This window comes from Pogona vitticeps, chromosome 3 (genome assembly GCF_051106095.1).
Source record: "Pogona vitticeps strain Pit_001003342236 chromosome 3, PviZW2.1, whole genome shotgun sequence".
Classification (NCBI taxonomy): domain Eukaryota; kingdom Metazoa; phylum Chordata; class Lepidosauria; order Squamata; family Agamidae; genus Pogona; species Pogona vitticeps.
Genome location: NC_135785.1, coordinates 115,714,558 through 115,739,133, shown reverse-complemented (window position 1 = coordinate 115,739,133; position 24,576 = coordinate 115,714,558). Strand labels below are relative to the sequence as shown.

General features: G+C 42.1%; 1 protein-coding gene across 17 annotated transcripts in view; it reads right to left on the bottom strand.

The window, feature by feature from the left end:
* Positions 1-481: 481 nt before the first annotated feature.
* Positions 482-24,576, bottom strand: part of USP54 (ubiquitin specific peptidase 54) — a 136,123-nt gene continuing 112,028 nt past the window's right edge. For 11 of the 17 annotated variants that reach the window (XM_072994952.2, XM_078391124.1, XM_020791251.3 and 8 more), the window contains 4 exons: positions 23,561-23,698; positions 13,626-13,815; positions 13,122-13,142; positions 482-1,890 (listed from right to left, as the gene is read on the bottom strand). In XM_072994952.2, coding sequence (XP_072851053.2) covers positions 1,241-1,890; positions 13,122-13,142; positions 13,626-13,815; positions 23,561-23,698 — 999 coding nt within the window. In that variant the 3' untranslated portion in view covers positions 482-1,240. Of the gene's footprint in view, positions 1,891-13,060; positions 13,143-13,625; positions 13,816-23,560; positions 23,699-24,576 lie in introns of those variants that run through there. The other 6 variants (XR_013543894.1, XR_013543892.1, XM_020791254.3 and 3 more) reach the window with 3 other exon arrangements.

The following is a 24,576-nucleotide window of genomic DNA, read 5'->3' as shown; positions in this document are numbered from 1 at the left end:
TTCTACTAATGCTGCACAATAACAGAATGTTCTAGAAAAGAAGCCTAGAAATTTTTAAAATCCTCAAGGTTACCAATAAAGATACTGTAATGGCTTCTGATAAAAGTCACTTGGCTATTAATAGCAGCAACTGCTATAAGGAAATTTCCTGGTTCTGTGCTTACTATTATGGATGTGTTCACAAGTAAGAAGTTTTTCAGATATGCTGTGTTTTAAAGAAGTTGAAGAGAACAATGTGAATTAAATAACATGCTTCCACGTCCCACTCTTTTTAAACACAAAAGGTTTGTTTTAGTAGCACTGAAACATAGATTTTTTGGGTAGATCCAGACAAGGAAGGAGTCAAATGATAAAACATTTAATGCCATGGACAAAGATCTATGTGTACAGATGTGAGAGCTAAGTAGCATGCAAGAACTGTGCAACCAGTTTTGGGATCATTGTGTTTGAAAGACAAAATAATTCATACACCACTCAATAATTATAACTATTTCATAAATTTATTTGAAAAATACTTACAAAGGCAAGTATGTTGAGCCTAAAATAGTTAAAAGTGAGTCTGTGTTTACAGTGTTATAACTAAGTGTGCAGTCTTAACAGTCTTTGCAATCTGAAGCACTGTTAGTCTGTTTTGAAAAAGTGGGAGATGGTCCGGTTTATACATGAGCTATACCTTCTTTCTACTTTCTCACTAGCACCTACAGTGGTTATCTGTGCCTAACATCTCATTACAAAGAAAGATACATTTGCCTCATTTAATCCATAAGCACGGACAAATTTTTAACCTGGGAGAACACAGAAAGTTCATTAATGGTCTCCCTCTACCATCTAACAGAAAATAACTGAAAAACTGAACAGTAGATTGGTGTATGGGTTTACTAGTGCCACTGTACATTACTTAGTCCTTTAAAATGCAGCTTGTGGTCAACAACAGAGGTCTTTTCAATCCATATACAAATCTCAATCTCCTTACATTATTAGTGAGCTTTAAACCCATTTCCTGTGGAAACAGGCTGCAAATGGAGTCACTGAAAAGTTTCTGGTAGACGTGATTCAGCAGTACAGAAACAGAAACACAGTGCAATCAGCTTCCACTAATTTTATAGCTACTTTTCAAGACAAGACTGGCACAGACACTGACTGAAACGAATCTTGCTGTCCTGTCATCATCTATACTTTAGGAGCAACAGCTTAGACAACCTGTTCATATAGGAGCAATCAGGTCTGAAAGGCTGACACCTCACCAGCCACTGTTGTGCACCGAAGCAGCAGCTGTGCAACCCAACATCTTACGGTGCATCTCAGAAGTGGATGAGTAAGTCCCATCCATTGTGCACACAGGCAAAATGCGCCTTACTCCAAGCTGAGGGACATAGGTATTTTGCCGCCAGTCTTCTTCTGGTGGCATATCTACCCTCCTAGGACCTGGAGGCTTAGCCTGCGGGGGAGGCACAGGACAACCTTGCGAGCTATCTATGTCTTTGGAAGCCCCATGTGATGACATACAGACGGTACTGTAACCAATGCTTTGTGACGGCCTACTGTCAGTGGCACCAGCCTCACGCTTTCCTTGCTGAAAGGGCTGCTGGAATAAATGTTCCTCTGATCCCCTGGTTTTCTGAGCAGCAAATCCCCAATGTTTTGCTTGTTTGTCTGGTAGTGTTGCTGTTTGTCTGGCAGTGTGACTCATCTGCGGCCAGTGGCCAGAGGCGCTTGCGGCTTCTTCAGTTCCTAAATGCTTATTAAGAAGTTTCTGTCCTTGAGAAGACAGGCCCTGTTGCTTGTAAGTGAGGCTCCCATAACTCAAGGCCACCCCTGGGTTTTCTTCACTTTGGAAAGTTTCACCCCTGTCAGACACAGCCAGAACTTTTTGGATGTTCTTCTGATTTCCTGGGGAAAAGAACAGAATATAATACTGTTTTCTTCATTCAAAGCGGAGTGATAAAAGCACTTATGTACAAGAAGTGCATTTAGGAATTTACTATCAAAGTGTCTAAACCCTGATGTTGAACACCACCTACATTCTTGCCTAAGCTCATTGTGTTTAATTAAACAACTGCAGAAGTGGTCCAAGACTAGTATTCAAGGATCAGAACTCAGGAATTGTAGTTAACTAAATCAACAGTTTTTTGTCATTCATTTTTATATAAAAGCACATATCTGAAGAATGCCAGGGACTAGTCAAGTATGGCAGTAGTGGGAGGGAATATAATTCATGAATTGCTCTAAATCAGTCTCCTGGGTGACATCAGATACGTCATACTTAAAATTAATTAATGGCTTATTCATTATAGGACTGGATCACATTTTTAGCTACAATTTGTGTGGCTGGTTTTCATACCAATGGATCCTGTCCTTTCTGACATGTCCTTGTCTTAAAAGGATACTCATTCAACAGTCTTCTTTCAATCACAATAAGGACAGATTACTTACCTGTAGCTATAGTTCTTTGAGTAGTAATCTATGAATTCATGCATATAGGTGTTTCTGCACCTGTGTGAAACCTACCAGAACATTCTAGAGCTTAAGCAGAGAGCTGTTAGAATAGCTTCCCCTGCTGTGCATGCCCCAATACCCAGAGATCATCTCTCCCCCAAACTGCCGCTATGTAAGAAAAAACAGCATAGCAGACTGAGGGGAGGATTGGTGGGTTGTATGAATTCTTGGATAACCACTTGAAGAGCTAGTTACAAGTAAGTAACCTGTTCTCCTTCTTTATGATCTCTGTGAATCACACATATGGGTGGCTGACAAGCTCACTTACCAGCTGGCGGGATGACACACCAATAGAGATGAGATCACCACTCTGTTGAACATGACATTGAGCTTAGTCCTGATGCCCAACCCACAGTGTCTGATTAATGTCAAGGGTTGAGACCATATAGCAGCCTTGCAGATGAATCTGAGCTGGATCCCTCTAAGGAAGGCCGCTGAAGGTGGCAACAGCTCTAGTTGAGTGATCCTTCAAAGGTCCAAGGAGTGGTTTATTTGCTAGCTAATTGTGTTGACAAGCCACTTAGATAAAAACTGGGGCATTATCTGGGTCCCCATCCTGGAACCCTCATAACTGACAAATTGTTTGTTAGTGTTTCAGATAGATTTAGTCCTTGAGGTATAACATGCTAAGGCTTGTCGAATGTCCAATGTGTGCAATGCCTTCTCTGGCTCTGAAAAGGGAGAGGGGAAAAACAGTTGGAAGAACAATGAGCTGACTGAGGTGGAAGTAAGAAACTGCTATGGGTAAGAAGTGCAAGTCAGGAGAAAATGTCACTTTATCCCTGGGAAACTAAAACTTAAAAAAGAAAAAAAAAGAAAAAAGGAGGGTCATGTCAGAAGCAATACATTTCACTTGCCCGATGTGCTGACATAATGGTTAGTAAGAGAACAATTTTATATACAAATGGCCTCAGGTCTGTTGTGGCCATTGGTTCAAAGGATGGCTTCTATAGTTGACTGAGAGCCAAAGAAAGTGACCACTGAGGGGATGACATCCTGACATTTGGGAAGAGGTTCTGCAGACCTTAGAGAAACTTCTTCAAAATTGGATTCCTAAAATATTGGGATGCACTGGAACAGTGTGGTTTCCCTGAGATGGTGTTGGTGTTAAGACCACTTAGATGAGGGAACTGGTATCTTGGATAAAGGATGGTGGCATTTGTATGATGCCAACATCAAGTTGAAGTGGGAGGCAAAGAAATCACAGGGTCAGAGCATCAACTCCAGGTTGGTTCTGATGCTCTTGGTGTTCAAGTTTCCTTTGCTTTAGAAGGTGGTTGCCTGCCTCTTAGGAGTATGAGCTGTTCATATTAAAGCCCAGAAAGTTGACTTGATTGGCTGTGGTAATGCTTCAAAGCTATTAAGGCATTGGAGAGAACAAAGGCATACACCTGAAAGGGCTGGTCTGTTTGTCCATGTCTGTTCCAGGGAAGTTAAAAGAAGGGTGATGGACAAAGCTACTTAGGATCAGGATAATACCCCTGGCAGGGGACAAACAATGAACTTGGGTTGTCTCCTCCTCCAGTGCTGAGCCAAGAAATACAAGGTCATCCCATTCCTTGTCTGAGGATGGCATAATATCTGAGTGTACTTCCTAAGAGTCATTTGGAGCTTTAGATTGCTCGTTGGATTGCCCATTTAGGTGGTCATGCTTCTGCTTTAATTTTTTTGGCAGGAGCTAGATCTGAGTCAACAAGCTTCTTTCGGGCTAGCACTGACAATGACTGTGATGTTGAAGTCACTATTCCCCTTAAAGTGGACCACACAGTTGAAGAGGCTGTCAATGTTGAAAGTACATTTTCTGAACCAAGAGGTGGTAATTGTTTCCCCTTAAACTTTGTTAGCAGCTGACTGATTTGGCCTGTTGTGGTAGGCTCAAAATGAAATGGTTCCATTGCAGACTGTTTAGATGCTATGTCTGAAGCAGATACCATTGGGACCAAATGGGGTTGGTGGGATAACAAATCAAGTGTCTGCAGGGATCTCTCCTGAAAATGGAGCTTTAGACGAGATTGTTGGTTCTTAATTGCCACCCTCGTAAACTTGCAACAATATTAGCTAGATTGTGTCTTGTGCCCCTCATCAAAGCAGTAGAAATATTTCAAATGTCATTCAGTGAGGGGAATTTTCTTCGCTGCATACTACACACTTCTTGTTTCCTCAGTGATGCCTAAAGGGAACTGAGGGACACCTGCTGGGCGCTGGGACACACGCAATAGGGCAGATATTCTAATGTCTCTCTGCTTAAGCTCTAGAATATTCTGATGAGTTTCACACAGGTAGGTTCAGAAACACCCATATATGAGATTCATGGAGACCATGAAGAAGAAAGACGACCATAGCTAGGAGGTATGCCATAGGAAAGTTAGGGTAGTTGAGATGACAGTTCTGCCCCTCCTCCTTCTGGAGTGATATAGCTACAAGGATAAGCCATGCCATATCCTTCTCTTCTGCTTGAGGGGTCTGAACTATTCTGGATATAGGGTAGCTATAAGCAAAAACAGTTTTCCCCCCTCCAGCAAAAAGGACAAGGAATCACACATCGTTCCGCTTAGTTACTTCTGAATGGACAAATAAAGGCTAAACTCCTGAAGGTTAGTGTAATAAGTTGCATTAGAGTGGGTCCAATGAATCAGTGGGGATTTGGTGAATTAACTCCTCCATATGTTCCACTGATTCAAATGCACTTACTTTAGTTGGGACTTGCTAAGATAAACAACAGGATTTCAGCCTGTGGTCAAAGCATTTGTGAAATTGTGAGAGAGGGGGTGTTCCCACCTGGAGAGGTGTTCCAAGTTTCCAAGCTCTGTTACTGAGCTGGATGAGTTAATCTTTTGTTGCTTGCTCTCCTCCTACCCAGGTGAGCAAAAATGTATCTCTCACCACAAGATTTAAAATGAGATTTAAATAAGTAGATATTTATTCTCTACTTTTACTACTCAGTACACATGCATAGTATAATATACGGATTCAAAGGCTGGAATCCAAGGAAAAAAACAGAGAACAGAAAGTCAAGTGCCTACTTATAAACATTTTTCAACATATAATCAACATAGCAATCTTTTCTGTTTAATGATACAATTTATATTACATCAATGTAATAAACTGTAACAAAATACTATAGGTTTAACTTGGAGAGAGCAAATTTAAGAGATGAGATATCTTCATTTTGTCAACCTCTTGAGTAACTAAGGAGTAGGGGGAACATTTCTATGACATGTCATATTTTTTCTGCAACCTATGTTTGAGCTTATGAGTGGGGTTTGAACATTTTTATGAGTAATCTGGTGAGAAGGGCCATATTACTCATAAAGATGTTTAAACTTCCTCATGGGTTCAAATGTAGGTTGCAGAAAAAATGTGAAATGTCATAGAAATAGGTTACTTACCTGTAACCATGGTTCTTTTAGTGGATCTGTGAATTCACACAAATGGGTCTATCCTGTGCCTGCGCAGGACGTTCGGAAGATTCTAGAGCTGAGGAAAAAGAGACAATTAGTCCCCCCTGCAGGGTATGAGCTCCGCCTCCTCAATCTTCCTTTCAGTTTTCCCTTAGTCCGCAGTTACCGTATGCAGTAGATAATTAGAACGGTACCGTGAAGGATAGTGGGGAGGAAGGGAGAGATGTGTGAATTCACAGAGGTCCACTAGAAGAACATGGTTATAGGTAGGTAACCTAACTTTCTTTGTAGTGGCCTCTGTGAATGCACACAAATGGGTGATTAGCAAGCTTAATCACTGGATGGAGGACCATCATGGTAATAGAGATGACAGGATCACCCTTCCAAATGCGGCATCATTTTTGGCTCTGACATTGAGGCAGTAGTGCTTGGCAAATGTCAGAGGGTTGGATCAAGTAGCTGCTTTGCAGATGTTTTGTATCTGGATGCCTCGATGCAAAGCGGTCAATGTAGAGACAGCTTGGGTAGAATGTGCTTTGAGATGGTCAGGTACCGACTTGCCTGCAAGTTGATAAGCCAACTGAATCAATTGCATTACCCATCTTGATATTGTTTGCGAAGAGGCAGGTGTACCTTTGTTGGTGCCATGATAGCACAGGAAGAGACGTGGGGAACGTCTAAAGGTCTTGGTCCTGTGAAGGTAGAAGGCAATGTCTCTTCCCACATCCAGTGTATGGAGTTTACGCTCAACCGGTGTGGATGGAGACAGAAATAGTGATGGAAGTATGATGGGTTGGTTTACGTGGAATTCTGACACCACCTTGGGTAGGAAGGACACATCCAGGTACAGGGTGACTTTCTCAGGGTGCATCTGGAGATAAGGAGAGTCCAATCTAAGAGAGCCAGCTCACTAGCTCTCCTAGCCGATGTAATTGCCACAAGGAATAACGTCTTAAGAGAGAGTAACTTTTCGTTACAGGTTGCCATTGGTTCGAATGGCGGCTTTGTGAGCGCCTCGAGAACGAGATGGAGCGACCATTGAGGTACAATTTTCTGTGATGGGGGGGTGAATATTCTTTAAGCCCCTAGGGAATCTCTTGAGTGTGGGGTGGGAGAAAAGTTTAGTGGAGCTAGATCCGAGGGGTTGGTGAGCTACTATTGCTGAGATGCAAACTTTAATGGTGGAATGCGCCAGAGTCCAAGGCTAAAGAGATACATGACAGAGGTAATTAGAGTTGAGAAGGATAATGGTACTGGGGTAAGTCCCTTAGATTCAGTGAATTTCAAAAAGGATTTCCATTTGATGCGATATAGGCGAGAGCTGGATGGTTTCTGAGCCTGGTCCAAGATTGCACAGAATTCAGGGTTATCTTCCACGCCGTCAGGTGTAGGGATCGGACATCGGGATGGAGAATGGCCCTGTCATTCTGGGAGAAGAGAGACGGTATCGCAAGTAAGTGGAACAGTTCGTGTGTTATCTCCCTGAGGTGGGCGAACTACAGTTGTCATGGCCACCACTGGCCGATGAGAATCGCATCTGTTCGGTACTGGATAATCCTGGTTATTGTTTTGAGCAACACTGGTAGCGGAGGGAAGAGGTAGGTGTGTTCTCCGGACCATGATATCATGAATGCATCCCCGAGAGATGACATGTCTATGCCTGCTCTTGAACAATACATGGGTCACTTGACACTGAGATGGGAAGCAAAGAGTTTGAGTCTGGTGTGGGGAACCACTGATGGTGTGGAAGTCATGAGACCCAGCAAGTGTTGAATGTCAAAAGCGGTGACGGTCCCGAGAGGTTGGAAATATGTAGTGCTCTCCGGATTTTTGCTATTCTTTCGGGTGGTAAGAATGCTCTTGCCTGACGGGCGTCCAGTTGCACTCCTATGTAGTTCACGAATTGTGATGGTACCAGGCGGGATTCCCCCCCCCCCCCAATTTATCTGTAGGCCTAATTTGTGCAGGACATGAAGAGTAGTTGCTGTGGCTGTGATGGCATCTTGGTAGGTCCTGGCGACCAGGAGCCAGTCATTGATGTACGGAAAGAGCTTTATTCCCTTGGTACAGAGGTAAGCCACGACTGGGGCCATGCATTTTGTAAATGTCCTGGGGGCTGTCGAGAGCAAACTGGTAAGTGGTGTGCTGGAACTGGAACGGGAGGAATCTTTGATGGGATGGTTGAACTGAAATATGAAAATAAGCATCCTTCAGGTCGATGGTAGTAAACCAGTTTCCCTGTGATAGAAGAGGGAGAATGGAATCGAGAGTTAGCGTACGGATTTTTTTGGGTAAAGTATGAATTCGTTGAGCTGTCGGAGGTCCATGGTGGGTCTGATACCCCCATCCTTCTTAGGGACTGCAAAGTATCAAGAGAAGAAACCCTTGTTAGAGTCAGAAGGTGGAACTATGACTATTGCCCCTTTCCTGAGGACAGCTGAAATTTCCTCTTGTAAAGGTAAGGAGAAGGGGGTGGGCTTGGAGTTTGATGGTGGGGGTTGCGAAAATTCTAATGTGTACCCCCGTTCAATGATGGCCAAACCCCATTTGTCTGTTGTAATCTTCCTCCATTGGGGAAGGAATGGGTGGAGTCTGGTAGAATTACCAGGGCAATTAAGAATAGGGCTTACCCCTACGTTAGGATTTGTGAAAAGGCTGTCTGGAGACCAGATATTGCTGCTGCTTGGGTTGCATCGTATTGGGTTGAATCGGCTGGTAGGCCTGCTCATGTTGCTGTTGCTTGCTGTACTGAAAGGACTGGTACTGAGGGAGTTGGTAGAGCAATTTCTTGTAAGATGATTTCTGATACTGATAGGGCTGGTATGGGATGTAAGACTTAGCTGTCTTCCTCATTTTATGAATGTTCTCCATTATGTCATCTGTTTTAGAGTTGAACAGCCCCACAGCATCGAAGGGAAGGTCTTTGATTTTGGTCTTGGTATCATCTAGGATGTTCACTGCCCTAAGCCAGATATGTCGTCTGAGTGCTATTGAGGTAAGCAGAGATTTGGAGGCAGTGTCAGCAGTATGCTTCGCCATCTGTCTTTGCTGCTTATCGAGGGTATTGGCCTCTGCATAGATATTAAGAGCTTCAGTCTTTAATGGTTCTGAAAGGGTTTGAAGTGTGGGAAGAATTCTGTCCCACAGATGTTTTGGTAAGCACCCACTGCAGCCTGGTCGTTTGAAACTCTGATTAGAAGTGCCGCCAATGAGTAAAATTTTATCCCAAAGGAGTCGATTTTTCTGCCCTCTCTATTCACAGGTGTGGTAGAAGACCTGCTGCAAGATTTGTATTGAGTAGCCTCGACCACGATGGTTAGGTATCGGATGTTTAACCAGAAAATCCGAATCCAATCCAAGAGTTTTGTAGCTGTGTTCAATCTTTCGTGGGATTTGGAGAGTTGAAGGCGACCTATCCCAAGAGTTTTTAACCACAGTAAGGAGTGCTGGTAGAAGGCTTAAACTAGGAGGCATTCTGTCCTGCTCCATATCATGGAAGACTAAGTCCATTTCTTGTTGTGGAATCTGCGCATCAAGTTTCAATGTCTTAGCCATGCGCAAGATAAGTTGCGCATATGACGTATAGTCCTCTAAAGGTGACTGCGGAAGATTGCCAGTGGCACCTGCATCAGGAGCCTCGGATTAATCAGATGAGGATGAGTTGGCACCATAAGACAACTGAGAAGTCAATGGTGGTGGCCGCGGTACCGGGGCTGGCAGTATAGGGTCAGCATCTGATTGGGTAGATACAGAGAAAGGTTCCGTATCATGATCATGAGGACCGGAGTAAAGCGTGGTGGCCTGTACTGAGGATCGGCTCCTGTGAAGCTTGAGTCGCTTAGGAGATGTGGAAGGCACCAGCATCATCACTCTCTTTTGGGATGGTGCAGCTTGCGGGGTGGAAAGACCCCCTTGGTATTGCAACGATGTTTGCATTGGAGGGGCTACGGAAGGGTACCAGGGTGGTAGCAGGTAGCCGGACCCTCTGTATTGGTCATGGTAGCCATAGCCTTGGGATGGATAGGGATGGTACCAGTCAGGATATTGATCACCATACTGTATTGAGGCAGACCCTCTGGATGGTAATATTGCTCTTCAAGCCCGGAAGGCTGGTACGGAGAGGCATGTTTGTGTTTCTCCTTTCTTTTTCTAGGAGTGCACGGAGGAGCCCATCCTGAGGATCGAGGGCTGAAAGGGGCTGTGGCCGGGCTGGACAGTGCAACAGCCCCAAATTGGCCCGAACTTGGAGACATGCTCAGAATGTCATGAGCTTGTTGGGCTGGAGATATGGCACGTTCCTCCCTGTCGGAAAGCCAAATATCATCCCTCGAAGAATCCTGCACTGGTATAGGAGGTATGGAAAGAGGTGCAGCAGCCGGTTTGGCTAAGTCCTTTTGCCTCTTAGGCTTCTCTTTGTCCTTTTTCTTACTTGCAGGATTAATCGGCCACGGTTGAGCCTTGGTAGAAGCTGGCTTGGGCGGTTTTTTAGAGTTCCTGGATTTAGCAGGTAAAGAAGTCATGCTGGATAAAGAGTGGTCAATGGGGCTAGTAGCTGATTTAGCAGCCTTCTGTCGAGGAGGGTTTGAAGAAGGGAGGGTTGTAACCTCCATGGTAGGATTTAGATCTCTCTCGTAGAGAAAGGATCTCAGTTGCTGGAATTGTAGCTTAATAGCCTGCTTGGAAAAACTCCTGCACCTGGTGCACGACTGGGTGTGATGGGGTTCCCCCAGACAAAATAAACAGAGGTCGTGCCTGTCTGTAAGTGGAATTTGCCTAAGACAAACGGAGCACTTCTTAAAGCCCCACGGGGCCATAAAACAAAAGAAAATAAAAAGGGGGGAAAACCGTTGGGGATAGGGGAAAACAATAGAAGAAAAAGGAGCTGGGGTTTCTATTGTTGAACAAGTATGATAATAGAAAAACAGAAAAAAATGCAAAAGATAGATTTAGCAAAGACTAAATTCACTTTAGCCTTTGCTAAAGAATGGGAGGGACCTAACAGAAGCAGAAGACATCAAGAAGAGGTGGCAAGAATACACAGCGGAATTAAATCAGAAAGATTTGGATATCCCGGACAACCCAGGCAATGTAGTTGCTGACCTTGAGCCAGACATCCTGGAGAGTGAAGTCAAGTGGGCCTTAGAAAGCTTGGCTAACAACAAGGCCAGTGGAGGTGATGACATTCCAGTTGAACTATTTAAAATCTTAAAAGATGATGCTGTTGAGGTGCTACATTCAATATGCCAGCAAGTATGGAAAACTCAACAGTGGCCAGAGGACTGGAAAAGATCAGTCTACATACCAATCCCCAAGAAGGGCATTGCCAAAGAATGCTCCAACTACCGTACAATTGCACTCATTTCACACGCTAGCAAGGTTATGCTCAAAATCCTGCAAGGTAGGCTTCAGCAGTATGTGGACCGAGAACTCCCGGAAGTACAAGCTGGATTCCGAAGGGGCAGAGGAACTAGAGACCAAATTGCAAACATGCGCTGGATTATAGAGAAAGCCAGAGAGTTCCAGAAAAAACATCTACTTCTGCTTCATTGACTATGCAAAAGCCTTTGACTATGTGGACCACAGCAAACTATGGCAAGTCCTTAAAGAAACGGGAGTGCCTCAACACCTTATTTATCTCCTGAGAAACTTATATGTGGGACAAGAAGCAACAGTTAGAACTGGATATGGAACAACTGATTGGTTCAAAATTGGGAAAGGAGTACGACAAGGCTGTATATTGTCCCCCGGCTTATTTAACTTATATGCAGAATACATCATGCGGAAGGCTGGACTGGAGGAATCCCAAACCAGAATTAATATTGCCGGAAGAAATATCCAACAACCTCTGATATGCAGATGATACCACTCTGATGGCAGAAAGTGAGGAGGAATTAAAGAACCTTGTAATGAGGGTGAAAGAGGAGAGTGCAAAAAACAGCCTGAAACTCAACATCAAAAAAACTAAGATCATAGCCACTGGTCCCATCACCTCCTGGCAAATAGAAGGGGAAGATATGGAGGCAGTAACAGATTTTACTTTCTTGGGCTCCATGATCACTGCAGATGGAGACAGCAGCCCCGAAATTAAAAGACGCCTGCTTCTTGGGAGGAAAGCAATGACAAACCTTGACAGCATCTTAAAAAGCAGAGACATCACCTTGCCAACAAAAGTCTGAATAGTCAAAGCTATGGTTTTTCCTGTAGTGTTGTATGGAAGTGAGAGCTGGACCATAAAGAAAGCTGACCGCCGAAGAATTGATGCCTTTGAATTGTGGTGCTGGAGGAGGCTCTTGAGAGTCCCCTGGACTGCAAGGAGAACAAACCTATCAATTCTAAAGGAAACCAACCCTGAGTGCTCACTGGAAGGACAGATCCTGAAGCTGAGGCTCCAATACTTTGGCCATCTCATGAGAAGAGAAGACTCCTTGGAAAAGACCTTGATGTTAGGAAAGTGTGACAGCAAGAGGAGCAGGGGACGACAGAGGATGAGATGGCTGGACAGTGTCTGCGAAGCAACCAACATGAATTTGACCCAACTACGGGAAGCAATGGAAGATAGGAGAGCCTGGCGTGCTCTGGTCCATGGGGTCACAAAGAGTCGGACACGACTAAACGACTAAATGTCTGAAATTCACTTTCCTTAGCACTTTAGTTCCTAACGTCTTACTCGAACGGTGGAAAAGAGGAAACTGAAAGGAAGGTTGAGGAGGCGGAGCTCATACCCTGCCGGCGGGGGGGAACTGATTATTTCTTTTTCCTCAGCTCTAGAATCTTCCGAATGTCCTGCACAGGGGCAGGATAAACCCATTTGTGTGCATTCACAGAGGCCACTAAGAAGAACCTCCCCCTACTAATAAGTAACACATCAATAGGGAAGGCATCTTAGTTTTTATAAACTGAACAGGCAGAAACAGCTGAAAGTACAAATCCTGCTTTTTACCCCAAATACAAGAATGACCAGTGCTAGAGGCTAAATTTAACCTCTACCTCAATCCAGCTCCTGAATGTGTATCTTTACTTTCTTCCATGTGAGTGAATGACCATCATTCATTTCTATGTGATAAAGCAAGGCACTTGGGAACAATAATGAGTTAGAACAAAAAATAACTGTCCCTCACATTGCGTAGCCAACTATTTACAAATCAACTCCTTTGGGGAGGGGAAAGAAAGAGGGCAGCATTTCCTGCTGAAGGCAGCTCCAGCATTCTTCTAAATAGGAAATACCTTGTGCAATCCAGACAGGAGCTGAAATAAAAAGCAGGTGGGGACAGGTTTGGAAATGCCAGCATTACCTCTTGTTTATCTATAGCAATGAGTTGGGTGATAGATCAGATAACAGGAAATGGGAATGGGTAAGGCAGATTGGGAGAAAAATATCCGAAATTCTCCATATGTCAAGAAAAAGCATCTTCTCACAAAACTTTTTAAAAGAAAGAGTAGACATAGCCATTTCAAGACATGCCACTCAATTTATAGCAAGACTAGTCAATTTTGTTAGGTTAATAAAGACTAAAAGCCCAATCCCTTATTTGATACCCCCACTTTATACAGCACTGGTCATGCAGAGCACTGTGTAACACAACATATGGAGAAACAGATATTTAATTTCTCAGACAGCTGAACGGATGAAAACACCACAATATCAGACAAGCACAGGCTAGAAAGCAGTGCTACAACAAGCGAGAGCACCACGTATTTAATCTCCCATGTGAGGACTACAATGATTACCTGAGTGTCTGTGTGTCTTGCCCACCATGCTGGGCACTGGTGCATCATGGGAGAGGTGCTGCAGTTGGGTTGAAAAGTGCCGGGGATCAAAGGGTAACACAGTAGGAGGATTGTGAGGGAAAGTGAGGGAGGTGGTGCTGGAAGAACGGTGTCTGGCTTCCAATGGCATTTTCCTCTCACTGGACACTTCCTTTTGATAGAAGGGAAGAGGGAAACAGAATAAAAAAGTTGATTAAAAAAGGAATGGGACGAACACAGGAGTGGTCAAACAGGTGGGAGAGTATACAAATGAGAAAACTGATAAGGATATCAGAGCAAGGTACTTCCCATGAACAGAAATAGTATGCACCTGTGGCCACTGCATTTTCCTGAACCCTTTTAAAAAATATCAAGATTGAAAGAACATTATATTACTATTTTAGCTCAGAGATTTGTAATTTCTACTGTAATTTAAGTTGCATATAGATGTGCAAATGAATAAAATAATTGAAATCAACCTTTAAAAAAACTGCACCATATCTAAAGCTACACAATCAATATCATAGTTTTAAATTGATGCAGATGACAGAATGAGATAAATAGAAGATTACCATAAAAGGTACCAGGAAAACAGAAATCAACATCAAAGAAAGCAGAAGTGGAGGCACAGCAACGCATTAACAGAGGCACATAATTTTTCAGGTTGGGAAACTCATATAACAAGGTCTCTGAATAGGCTGTAGGTAAGTAAGCAGACCATAGCGATATGAAAGTAGTGTAGTATATGTTCAGCAATATGAAATAATTGAACCATGAAGAGCAGGGGGGTGAGAAAAATTTTATCATAAGAAACTCCAGGCTTCTCTTTACAAAAGATAAATAATGACTGAATATATGAAGTGTGATTATTACATATAATCAATATCCGCACGAAGATTTAATGCATATAAACTAGTTATTTATATCCCACTTTTCACCTAGAGAGTCTCTTTGAACATCTTTCAGATTAATTGAAACAACACAGGCTCTGCCATTAGGATTACAAGCTAAAAAAGACATAATACAGGAAGAAAAGGGGATATGAAGACAAGAAATACAAATCAGATCTTGGAAAAATCTACTTTTTTGGGAGTATGACTTTCACAAACCTCCAGGCAACATGGCCACTGGTCATGCTAGGAAGGAAAATATAAAAGTATATTAAACATGATTTCTGGGTCTACATGACTTGTACACAATATGACAAAGTTGTATGCACCCTGAAATCATCAAAAGAAGCCTATAATCAGTGGCAATTGCCATTCACGATGACATTGTTGCTATTGAAAGGAGCTACACAATAGGATTTCAACCATTTTCTAATTCCTCACCTTGTAACAAGATTTTTAGCATAACTTTCTGACCTTGCACTCTCGGGAATCAGTTAAATAAGCCAATAGCTGAACACTAAGATCTGCCAAATATGTAAATGAAACATATTGACAAAATAAGGAAAACTACAAAGGAATTTGGTGAGAATCCCAACTGATACCCTTGTAAATATTATGAAATTACTCCCGGTTATAGTAAAAAGACCATATGTGCATCTTATCAATAAATGCAGATACACTGGCCTCAAAGTGCCGCGATAGTCACTTTTCATATATGTCACCAGAAGCCCCTCTGTGCAAGGCTGTTTTTGAAGGAATCTTCAGCTAGTGCAAAGTGCTGCTGCTTGGTTCTTAGTAAGATGTTAAATGAAAAACGTCCAAGAAGCTGTTGCTGGATGTTTCTTATGCGCAGTCCCTTAAAGATTTCCCTTCCAGCCCAAATCCTATAGGCTTCCTAATCTGTGGTATAATATTGCATGTTTCTTATTTATTCAAATTCCATTTGTCACAGTATCTCAGTTCCAAACATTAATTGTGGCTCAAAAAAATTGTTCCCTATTGTACAGTGCTCAGCTCTGTAGTTTTCCTTGATGACAGACCCATACTAGCCTTCTGCTGCTTGTCCCATCTAAAGCAAGTGGCCATAAGACAGAAAATCAAGGTATGAATGGATAAGGAGACAGGTATCTCATCAACCTGTGCATGAACAAATATGACCAGAAAAGCTTGAAGACCCCATGTAGTTGTTTTGTTTTCAATTAACCAAATTTTATTGTAAAATCAGTTATACAAAATGCACATCAAATGGTAAGAAATATAAAAACAGGCAAAAGGAAAAATATTTCATGTTTTGATAACCATATAAAACAGAAAGACTCTCCATACACTAACACCATTTAAGCAATCATTACATGTGATAATAGTTAACTCATTCTCAGCTGTGCCAATAATTGAGTAGTTACAACAGTACCATCCACACAAGAGGGAAGTATCAGTAGGCCTGGAAGAACTCCAAAATTCACACTTCTCCCTTGAACTGCATGGGTCTAAGCAGCAAATTTTTTCCTCATTCCATTGGGAAAGGCGGAGGAGGGATCATGCCTTTTTCCCCGCTCTGAGAGAGGCTTTTTCTGTTCTTTAGCTTGGTACCTCTTAAAAGGTAGCAAAAGGGCAGATCATTATTATTATACTCTTATGTAATCCATATAATATATACCGTGTTTCCCCAAAAATAAGACAGGGACTTATATTAATTTTTACTCCAAAAAACACATTAGGGCTTATTTTCAGGGATGTTTTTTTTTCATGTACAACAATCTACATTTATTCAAATACAGCATGTCATCTTCTTCTGGTTGCTGCACAATAGTGGAGGGTGGGGTTTCACTTAACTGGAGCTTATTTTGGGGGTAGAGCTTATATTACGAGCATCCTGAAAAATCATACTAGGGCTTATTTTCAGGTTAGGTCTTATTTTTGGGGAAACAGGGTAATATTATAGTATGTTTTCTGGGAGGGCATATGAGTATTATATAGATTTTGACTACATGGTCATTTTGACTACAAGTCTGGCGCTCTAACCCCAGCATTGTTGAACCGAGAAGTGTACTAAGCATAAAAAGGTAAAGGTAAAGGTTCCCCTTGACAATTTTTGTCCAGTCGTGTTCGACTCTAGGGGGCGGTGCTCATCCCCGTTTCCAAGCCATAGAGCCAGCATTTTGTCCGAAGACAATCTTCCGTGGTCACATGGCCAGTGCAACTTAGACACGGAACGCTGTTTACCTTCCCACCAAGGTGGTCCCTATTTATCTACTTGCATTTGCATGCTTTTGAACTGCTAGGTTGGCAGGAGCTGGGACAAGCGACAGGAGCTCACTCCATCGCGTGGATTCGATCTTACAACTGCTGGTCTTCTGACTCTGCAGCACAGGCTTCTGCGGTTTAGCCCACAGCACCACCACGTACTAAGCATAACAAAACAATAAAAAGAATTCTAATGGGGAGCCAGATTGCTGGAGTTCAGGAGGGGGCAGCAGCAGCGTGAGATAGGCATCTACTAATGGGCCACCTCTTTACCCACTTTTCAATTCTGTTGAGAATTAGATTTTAAGCCTTTGATTTTAAATATTTTAATCAATGCTCTAATATATTTCATGTAATATATTTATATTTTAATGTTTTAATGTTTGTTTGAAATAATTATTAATTTGCTCTATGTCACTTTTTGAGATATTGTTAAATATGAGAAACAATGTAGAATGAAATTCAATTCTTTAAAAAAACCCTCCGTTTATGAATGTGGGATAGTGTGCTTCTATAACTATAATTCAAAAAGCCTGGAAATGCCCCAAATATTGCTGTACAGTATCATGCCTGCATTGCCAGCAGGAAAAAGGATGCAAGCTGTACCCAGCAAAGGGAAGCCTGAATGTTGACAACTCCAATGGCAGCAGTCCAGGTGGTCTACAGCAGTGGTCCTCAACCTTGGGCTTCCAGACGTTCTTGGACTTCAACTCCCAGAAATCCTGGCCAGAAGAGGTGGTGGTGTAGGCTTCTGGGAGTTGTAGTCCAAGAACATCTGGAGGCCCAAGGTTGGGGACCACTGGTCTACAGGATGCACCTTCTGCTCACTACTATTCACAAAGCGACACCATAGAAGAGCAAATAGCAGACGCTGACTCCTTTTTTCATCAGTTAACCACTTCTTACCTAAACACAAAGCAATTGTTAGGGCTGCTTTTCAATAAGTGTGAATGGTAGTAAGCAGAAAAGGGTATCCTGTAGACCAGTAGTTCCCAACCTTTTCTGGACTGTGGACCGGTTGGGGGTGTGGGGCACCCCCCATGCTTGTGGGTGGGCGGGCTGTGCACGCCTGGGTGGCAGGGCACCCATGTGTGCGGGCTGTGTGTGTGTGTGTGGGAGTTGTGCGGGGGGAGGGCAGGAGATCTGTCTCCACGGCCTGGTCCTGCCAAGTCCATGGACCGACACCGGGCTGCAGACCAGGGGTTGGGGACCCCTGCTGTAGACCAGCGGTCCCCAACCTTGGGCCTCCAGACGTTCTTGGACTTCAGCTCCCAGAAGTCCTGGCCAGCAGAGGTGGTGGTGAGTTTCTGGGAGTTGTAGTCCAAGAACATCTGGAGGGCCAAGGTTGGGGACCACTGCTGTAGACCATCTGGACTCCTGCCTTTGGTGTTGTCAACATTCTAGCTGCCCTCTGCTATGTAAAGCTTGGCATCTTTTTTCATACTGGTAATGTGGGTACAATATTGTGCAGCGCTATTGGGCCATTTCCTGATATTCTGAATTGTGGATTCAAGAAGCACACTCATAAACCAAAGATTTTTTTAAAGAACTGAATGCCTTCACTTTTTAAAACAGAAATTTAAATATACATACACAACATGCAAATTCCAACAGTAACTTCCCTCATACAGAATTATTCAGTGTTACAGGGCCCCAGAAGATGTGCACATGATCTATACTACGGCTTCTGGGAGAGGATAAAAGCAGAAACAGCTGGGATGTAGCTATAGTTTTTCTTGCCAAAATACTCTGAAAGTTTTGGGGTTTTTTGGACTTAATGAAATGGTGAAACAAAAGTGTGAGCAAGTGCATCGCATAAAACTGAGAAATATACATAACCTTTAACCTCTCAGGTAAATTAATGTTGTGCCTGCATTGCAGAATGCAGACTTAATCCTTTTTTGAATATAAAAAACAACAGGTTGGCCCAACCATTCTCTTTCAAGATAAAACAAGATTGGTCTTTTCAATTTATATGAGCTATTTAAAATCTGGCAATGTTTAGGCCCACCTACTTATGACGAGAAGACCACATTTAAAAAACTCCTAGTCCAAATTTTCCCAAATTTGGCACAGAGCAAGAGCAGGCTGTCTTGCTACATCTGTGTCCAATTTGGTGTTGATTTGAAGTCCAGTTTCAAATTATAATTCTTTGTTTTGGCCTGACCCGATTTTTAGAATTGCTTTGTTGAATGCTGATTTCCTCTGCTGCGCAATAACATAGTTATTTACTATCAACAATATTAAAGCAGTATGCCAAACTCTGTCATACTCTCTGGTTTTCCAGTATACATTTAAAGTCTTGCCTGCACCATGATCAAGTTGTTAAATATATCAAAAAACAACAGGGAGATTTTAAGAACAGTTTGTAAACTGAATTCTTGTATATTAACTTTTTTCATATACAACATGGACTAAATTTACCATGTACATAATCTACTATTTCACAGGACCAATACATTCACATAACTAATTTTACAGGACTATCACTTTCAGCACCTGTTTTGCCTAACTTCATTCCACTCTACATAGACAGTGATGGACCCATGTGTTGCCTGAACTAGTATGTTGTATATATAAAAGATGACACATTTAATTAAAGAGAAGTCTTTGGCTGAAAGAATCAAACGAGAAGATTAGTGTCTGACTCAGATCTATAGGATTCTTAAGGAAATATACAACTCAATAGCCAGAATCCTGTTGGCGTTAAGTTATGCTGTGCATCTCGAGTGATGTCATCAGCCACAAATGTCCAGTGAAGTCATCAGTGCAGCAACATTACATTATGGCTGTTTCAGGAAATTACGATTCTTATTCCGCTCCTCCACCCCCTACCCTGCTCCAGAGATCCTTAGTACCCCCTTTGACCTGCGGCAGCTTTTTGGGAGGAGCAATGATTTAAAGCCAGAAAATTGTCACTGGCAATCCTGTTTAGGTACTGTAGAAGAAGTTAAGGTAAACTACAGATATCAAATTTCTTAATAACATTGTTAAAGTGGCATCCATCCACCACAACCTGTTATTTAGAGGAACACAGTGTACATCCATGACAATAAAAAGGTTTGAGTGTTGGCTTAAAGGTTTTTCTAAAATTGAGCTAAAATATATGACCCATTAGCAGAATTATCCAGGTGTACACATGTTCTTGAGAGACCAAATTGCTAACATGCGCTGGATTATGGAGAAAGCCAGAGAGTTCCAGAAAAACATCTACTTCTGCTTCATTGACTATGCAAAAGCCTTTGACTGTGTGGACCACAACAAACTATGACAAGTTCTTAAATAAATGGGAATGCCTGACCACCTTATCTATCTCCTGAGAAATCTACTGTATATGTGGGACAGGAAGCAACAATTAGAACTGGATATGGAACAACTGATTGGTTCAAAATTGGGAAAAGAGTACGACAAGGCTGTATACTGTCTCCATGCTTATTTAACTTATATGCAGAACACATCATGTGAAAGCCAGGACTGGATGAATCCCAAACTGGAATTAAGATTGCCAGAAGAAATATCAACAACCTCCGATATGCAGATGATACCACTCTGATGCCAGAAAGTGAGGAGGAATTAAAGAACCTCTTAATGAGGGTGAAAGAGGAGAGTGCAAAAAATGGTCTGAAGCTCAACATCAAAAAAACTAAGATCATGGCCACTGGTCCCATCACCTCCTGGCAAATAGAAGGGGAAAATATGGAGGCAGTGACAGATTTTACTTTCTTGGGCTCCATGATCACTGCAGATGGAGACAGCAGCCATCTGCAGTGACCATAAAATTAAAAGATGCCTGCTTCTTGGGAGGAAAGTGATGACAAACCTAGACAGCATCTTAAAAACCAGAGACATCACCTTGCCAACAAAGGTCCGCATAGTCAAAGCTATGGTTTTTCCAGTAGCGATGTATGGAAAAGAGAGCTGGACCATAAAGAAGGCTGACTGCCGAAGAATTGATGCTTTTGAATTGTGGTGCTGGAGGAGACTCTTGAGAGTCCCCTGGACTGCAAAGAGAACAAACCTATCCATTCTGAAGGAAATCAAGCGTGAGTGCTCACTGGAAAGACAGATCCTGGAGCTGAGGCGCCAATACTTTCGCCATCTCATGAGAAATGAAGACTCCCTGGAAAAGACCCTGATGTTGGGAAAGTGTGAAGGCAAGAGGAGAAGGGGACGACAGAGGATGAGATGGTTGGACAGTGTCACTGAAGCTACCAACATGAATTTGACCCAACTCCGGGAAGTATTGAAAGATTGGAGGGCCTGGCGTGCTCTGGTCCATGGGGTCACGAAGAGTTGGACACGACTTAACGACTAAACAACAACACATGTTCATGCTCTCTTTAAGGTGCCCTGGTTGCATTAACCTCACCTACACTTTCCTTTAATTCTACCCCAACTGCTGCAGTTGTCTCTACTTAAATTGGTGCTGTGAGTGCGAGTTTCCTCTCCTGCCTCTTCCCTTCTCAGCACAGTGTGCAAACTGCCATAACCTCTTCCAGCTCAGCTAATGACAGAGGTGGGTAGCAAGGAGAGAACATGATGCAGAGTGACAATTCTCAGACTGAGTCCTGGGTGTGCTGGGGAAGGAGGATGCCGAGGATGGTGACACAGATGGTGCTATCTGGTGGTGGAAAGGGTGAAAAAAAAAGATGTATCACCAGCTTTCTTTATTTCATTCCTTGTTGTGTCCTTCTCCCTGTTGCCTTGAAATACCATCTGATAAAAAATGTTGCAGGCTACATTTGCATGGAAAAGCAGTCAGAAGTGTGAAGAGAGTAGCTTCAAACCTGTGCGCTGATCTGAAACAACAGGTGGACACTGCTAGAAGCAAGATACTTGTTTTAACAAAGCATGAATGGCTGGGTGCAGACAGTAGAGGAAGCTGTACGGTGAGAATCTGCACTATGCTTGAGCAAGACTGCTTTTACTTAAAGGGATTAGAAAGGGCGTTGTCATGTTATTTTCTGACCACAAGATGACAGGGTGATTATCTGTACTGCTCTAGATTTTTTTTCTGAGGTGGGGGGAACTAACCTTGCCCATAACAATAAAGAATTCTTAGTATTATGCATTTCTATGCTAACACTGCAGTCCTAATATGATCTAATGCCCAGAAGTAAGCCATTACCTCCAAGATACTTATTGCAAAGTTCATTGGTGCAGAACTGGAGACTAGGTTACCTCTTGGGTATAAGCTCTGCATGGGGCTTACTTTAAGGTACATTGACATTAGCTTGTTCTGTATAAAACCTGAGAAAGCAAAAAAGAAGTGGAGGCAGGAGAAAGAGTTGTTTTGGACTTCTGTGGCTGCAGAACATTCCAAATAAGCTCTCCATCTCTCCTTGTGGCTCTTCTCTCCTCCTCTGCCTTGCTTTCTTTCTCTGCTGCTTCTTTCTCTCTCTTTCTCTTTTCAACTTCTTCCCACATTCGGGTTGCTCTGAATACTGTATTTGATTTCTTCACAGACACATACTTCTGTGATAAAGCTGAAGCCCCAATCTACTATTTTGCCCAGAAAGAATTCCTATGCACCTATATGATACAAATTAGTTTCCTGAAGCGCTGGCAAGCTGTTTGAGCAACGCCTAGACAATACTATAATAATGAGGTGAAGTCACCTTATGGGAATGTTCCTATATTAAACAAACATTTTAAAGGTCCTGTATCTCCTAGAATGACAGGACAGATCAACTTAACATTTAAAAACAAAAAGGGCAGATTACTAAAATAACTTAGTTTAAAAGTATTTGTCCAACCACCTCCAAATTTGGCTAAAGGCAAGTCTATACTGTCTACAGCCACTGTGCCAAATGTGGTCCTGATTCATGAGGTAATTTAAAAGTTAAAACTTTGTGTTGGGACTAAGCTCTCCGATAAGTAATGGCTTGCAGAATGCTATTTTGACTGGTCAGGCAATCTCAGAGGTACACTCCTGTGTACCTGTAAATCATCTGTTTAAGAAGGGGAGTATCTGTCCAGTGATACTGGCAAATAAAAATGGAATACTAGGTTTTGCTAAAGAAAAAACTAATCAAAGTGATTAAGGGCAGTGTGGTGAACAGGCTCTACATTGGTGCTGGGGAAAACGGGTATGAAAGCTGAAAGGTTGACCAAGTGAGATGGTAATTGTCACACACCTACCTGGGAATAAATTTCACTGAGAAAAATAAATAAATAAATAAATAAATAAATAAATAAATAAATAAATAAATAAATAAATAAATAAATAAATAAAAATTGAGTTCTAACTCAACAGATGGATTAAAATAGTCAAAGTAACTCAGATAAATAAGCAAACATGTATACTTAAAGCATTTACAGCTAATGAAGATGATAAGTCTATGTTGCACCAAATACTGTACAGCAGTAACATTTGACCATAACCTTTAAATTTTGGCCATAATGCTGAATTTCACTGATTTCAATCTTTAAGCTTAGACAAGTGTCTCCTTGGGGAAGGCAGCAAGAGAAAATAAAAAATAAAAAATGGAGGGGATGTGCTACAAAACCAGTAAAAAGATTTTAAACAAATTGGTACCTTAAACACACGATTGGTATATTTAACATACACATTTGGTGCACTGCACCCCAATTGTCCAACATCCCAAGGGCATAAGTAGGAATGAACTTTCTATCAAATGAGAGAAAACTTTACGAACTGCTCATGACAGAAGCTGTTAAAATGTTTCTTCATTTTCTTCTTGAGGACTTTAAAACAATACTGAATGAATGAAAAGGGGAAAAGCCAACTCAAGAACACTCCTCTTTGACTCTTCTACTTACAAAGCTGTGGGAAGAAACAAGTGTCTCTTCCTTGTTTGCGATGACTGTCCCACTGAGACTACGTGCAATACGACGGATGTTCTCTGCGCTGTACATCTCTTCTTCTGGCTCCTTGCCATGGTTTTTTGTGTATGGTACCTACAGACATATTGTGAGATTCAGAAGGATATCCGTATAGAAAATGGGCATATAACACTATTAGCCAAAGGACCAGTACACCACCTTTATTTATATATTTAAAAAAACAAGACTTAAAGAACAAATTGAGTCCATTTACATTTCTTTAGCCTAACGGAACAAAAGTATTAAAGACTGTGATTGACCATTACCCTCAACCGTAGGAGCTGCTTTTTACCTTGAAACATATATCAGATTTCTAGATAAAATACTTTGACAAAATTTAGTAAAATTTTCTTCTACACTTGCATTTACTTTGTATGTTTCTTCCAGAATAAGGCTCATCAAACTTTTGTTTAAAAATTTATGTTATAGACTCTTGCCTTTATCCTAAAAAGTTGTGCTAATAAACATAATTAAATTAAATGAAATGGAAAACGTTTGAAATCATAATAATCAATGGCCAAAATCCTGTTGCTTAGTGTAGTATATCGCACTATAGGTTCATTGAATCAGTGGGGATTTGGTTAGCAATCTCCTCTCCAAGTTCCCTTCAAATAGGTCTAATCTAACTGCGATTTAGGGTTTGGCTACATGGCTCATTTGGAGTGGGCTGGTGTGGGCTTAGTAGGCTCACTTAAGGTCAGGTACAGATCCAGGATGCCATGTGATCCAAATGGTATATGCATCTCAAGCAGCCCTATGTGGTCTGCCACCTTTAAGAGTGTGTGTGTTTAGGGGGGAAGAAGCCAATCTGCTGACTCTGCTGCTGTTGCCAGCAGATCTGCCAGCTGAGCAGAGCAAGCCCCAACCCTGATGATTCTAGGGAGCTGAGATGGCTGCAGAGTCAGTGCCGAACGGTGTGGTTAAGATGTATTTTAATGAGCATTTTTCTAATA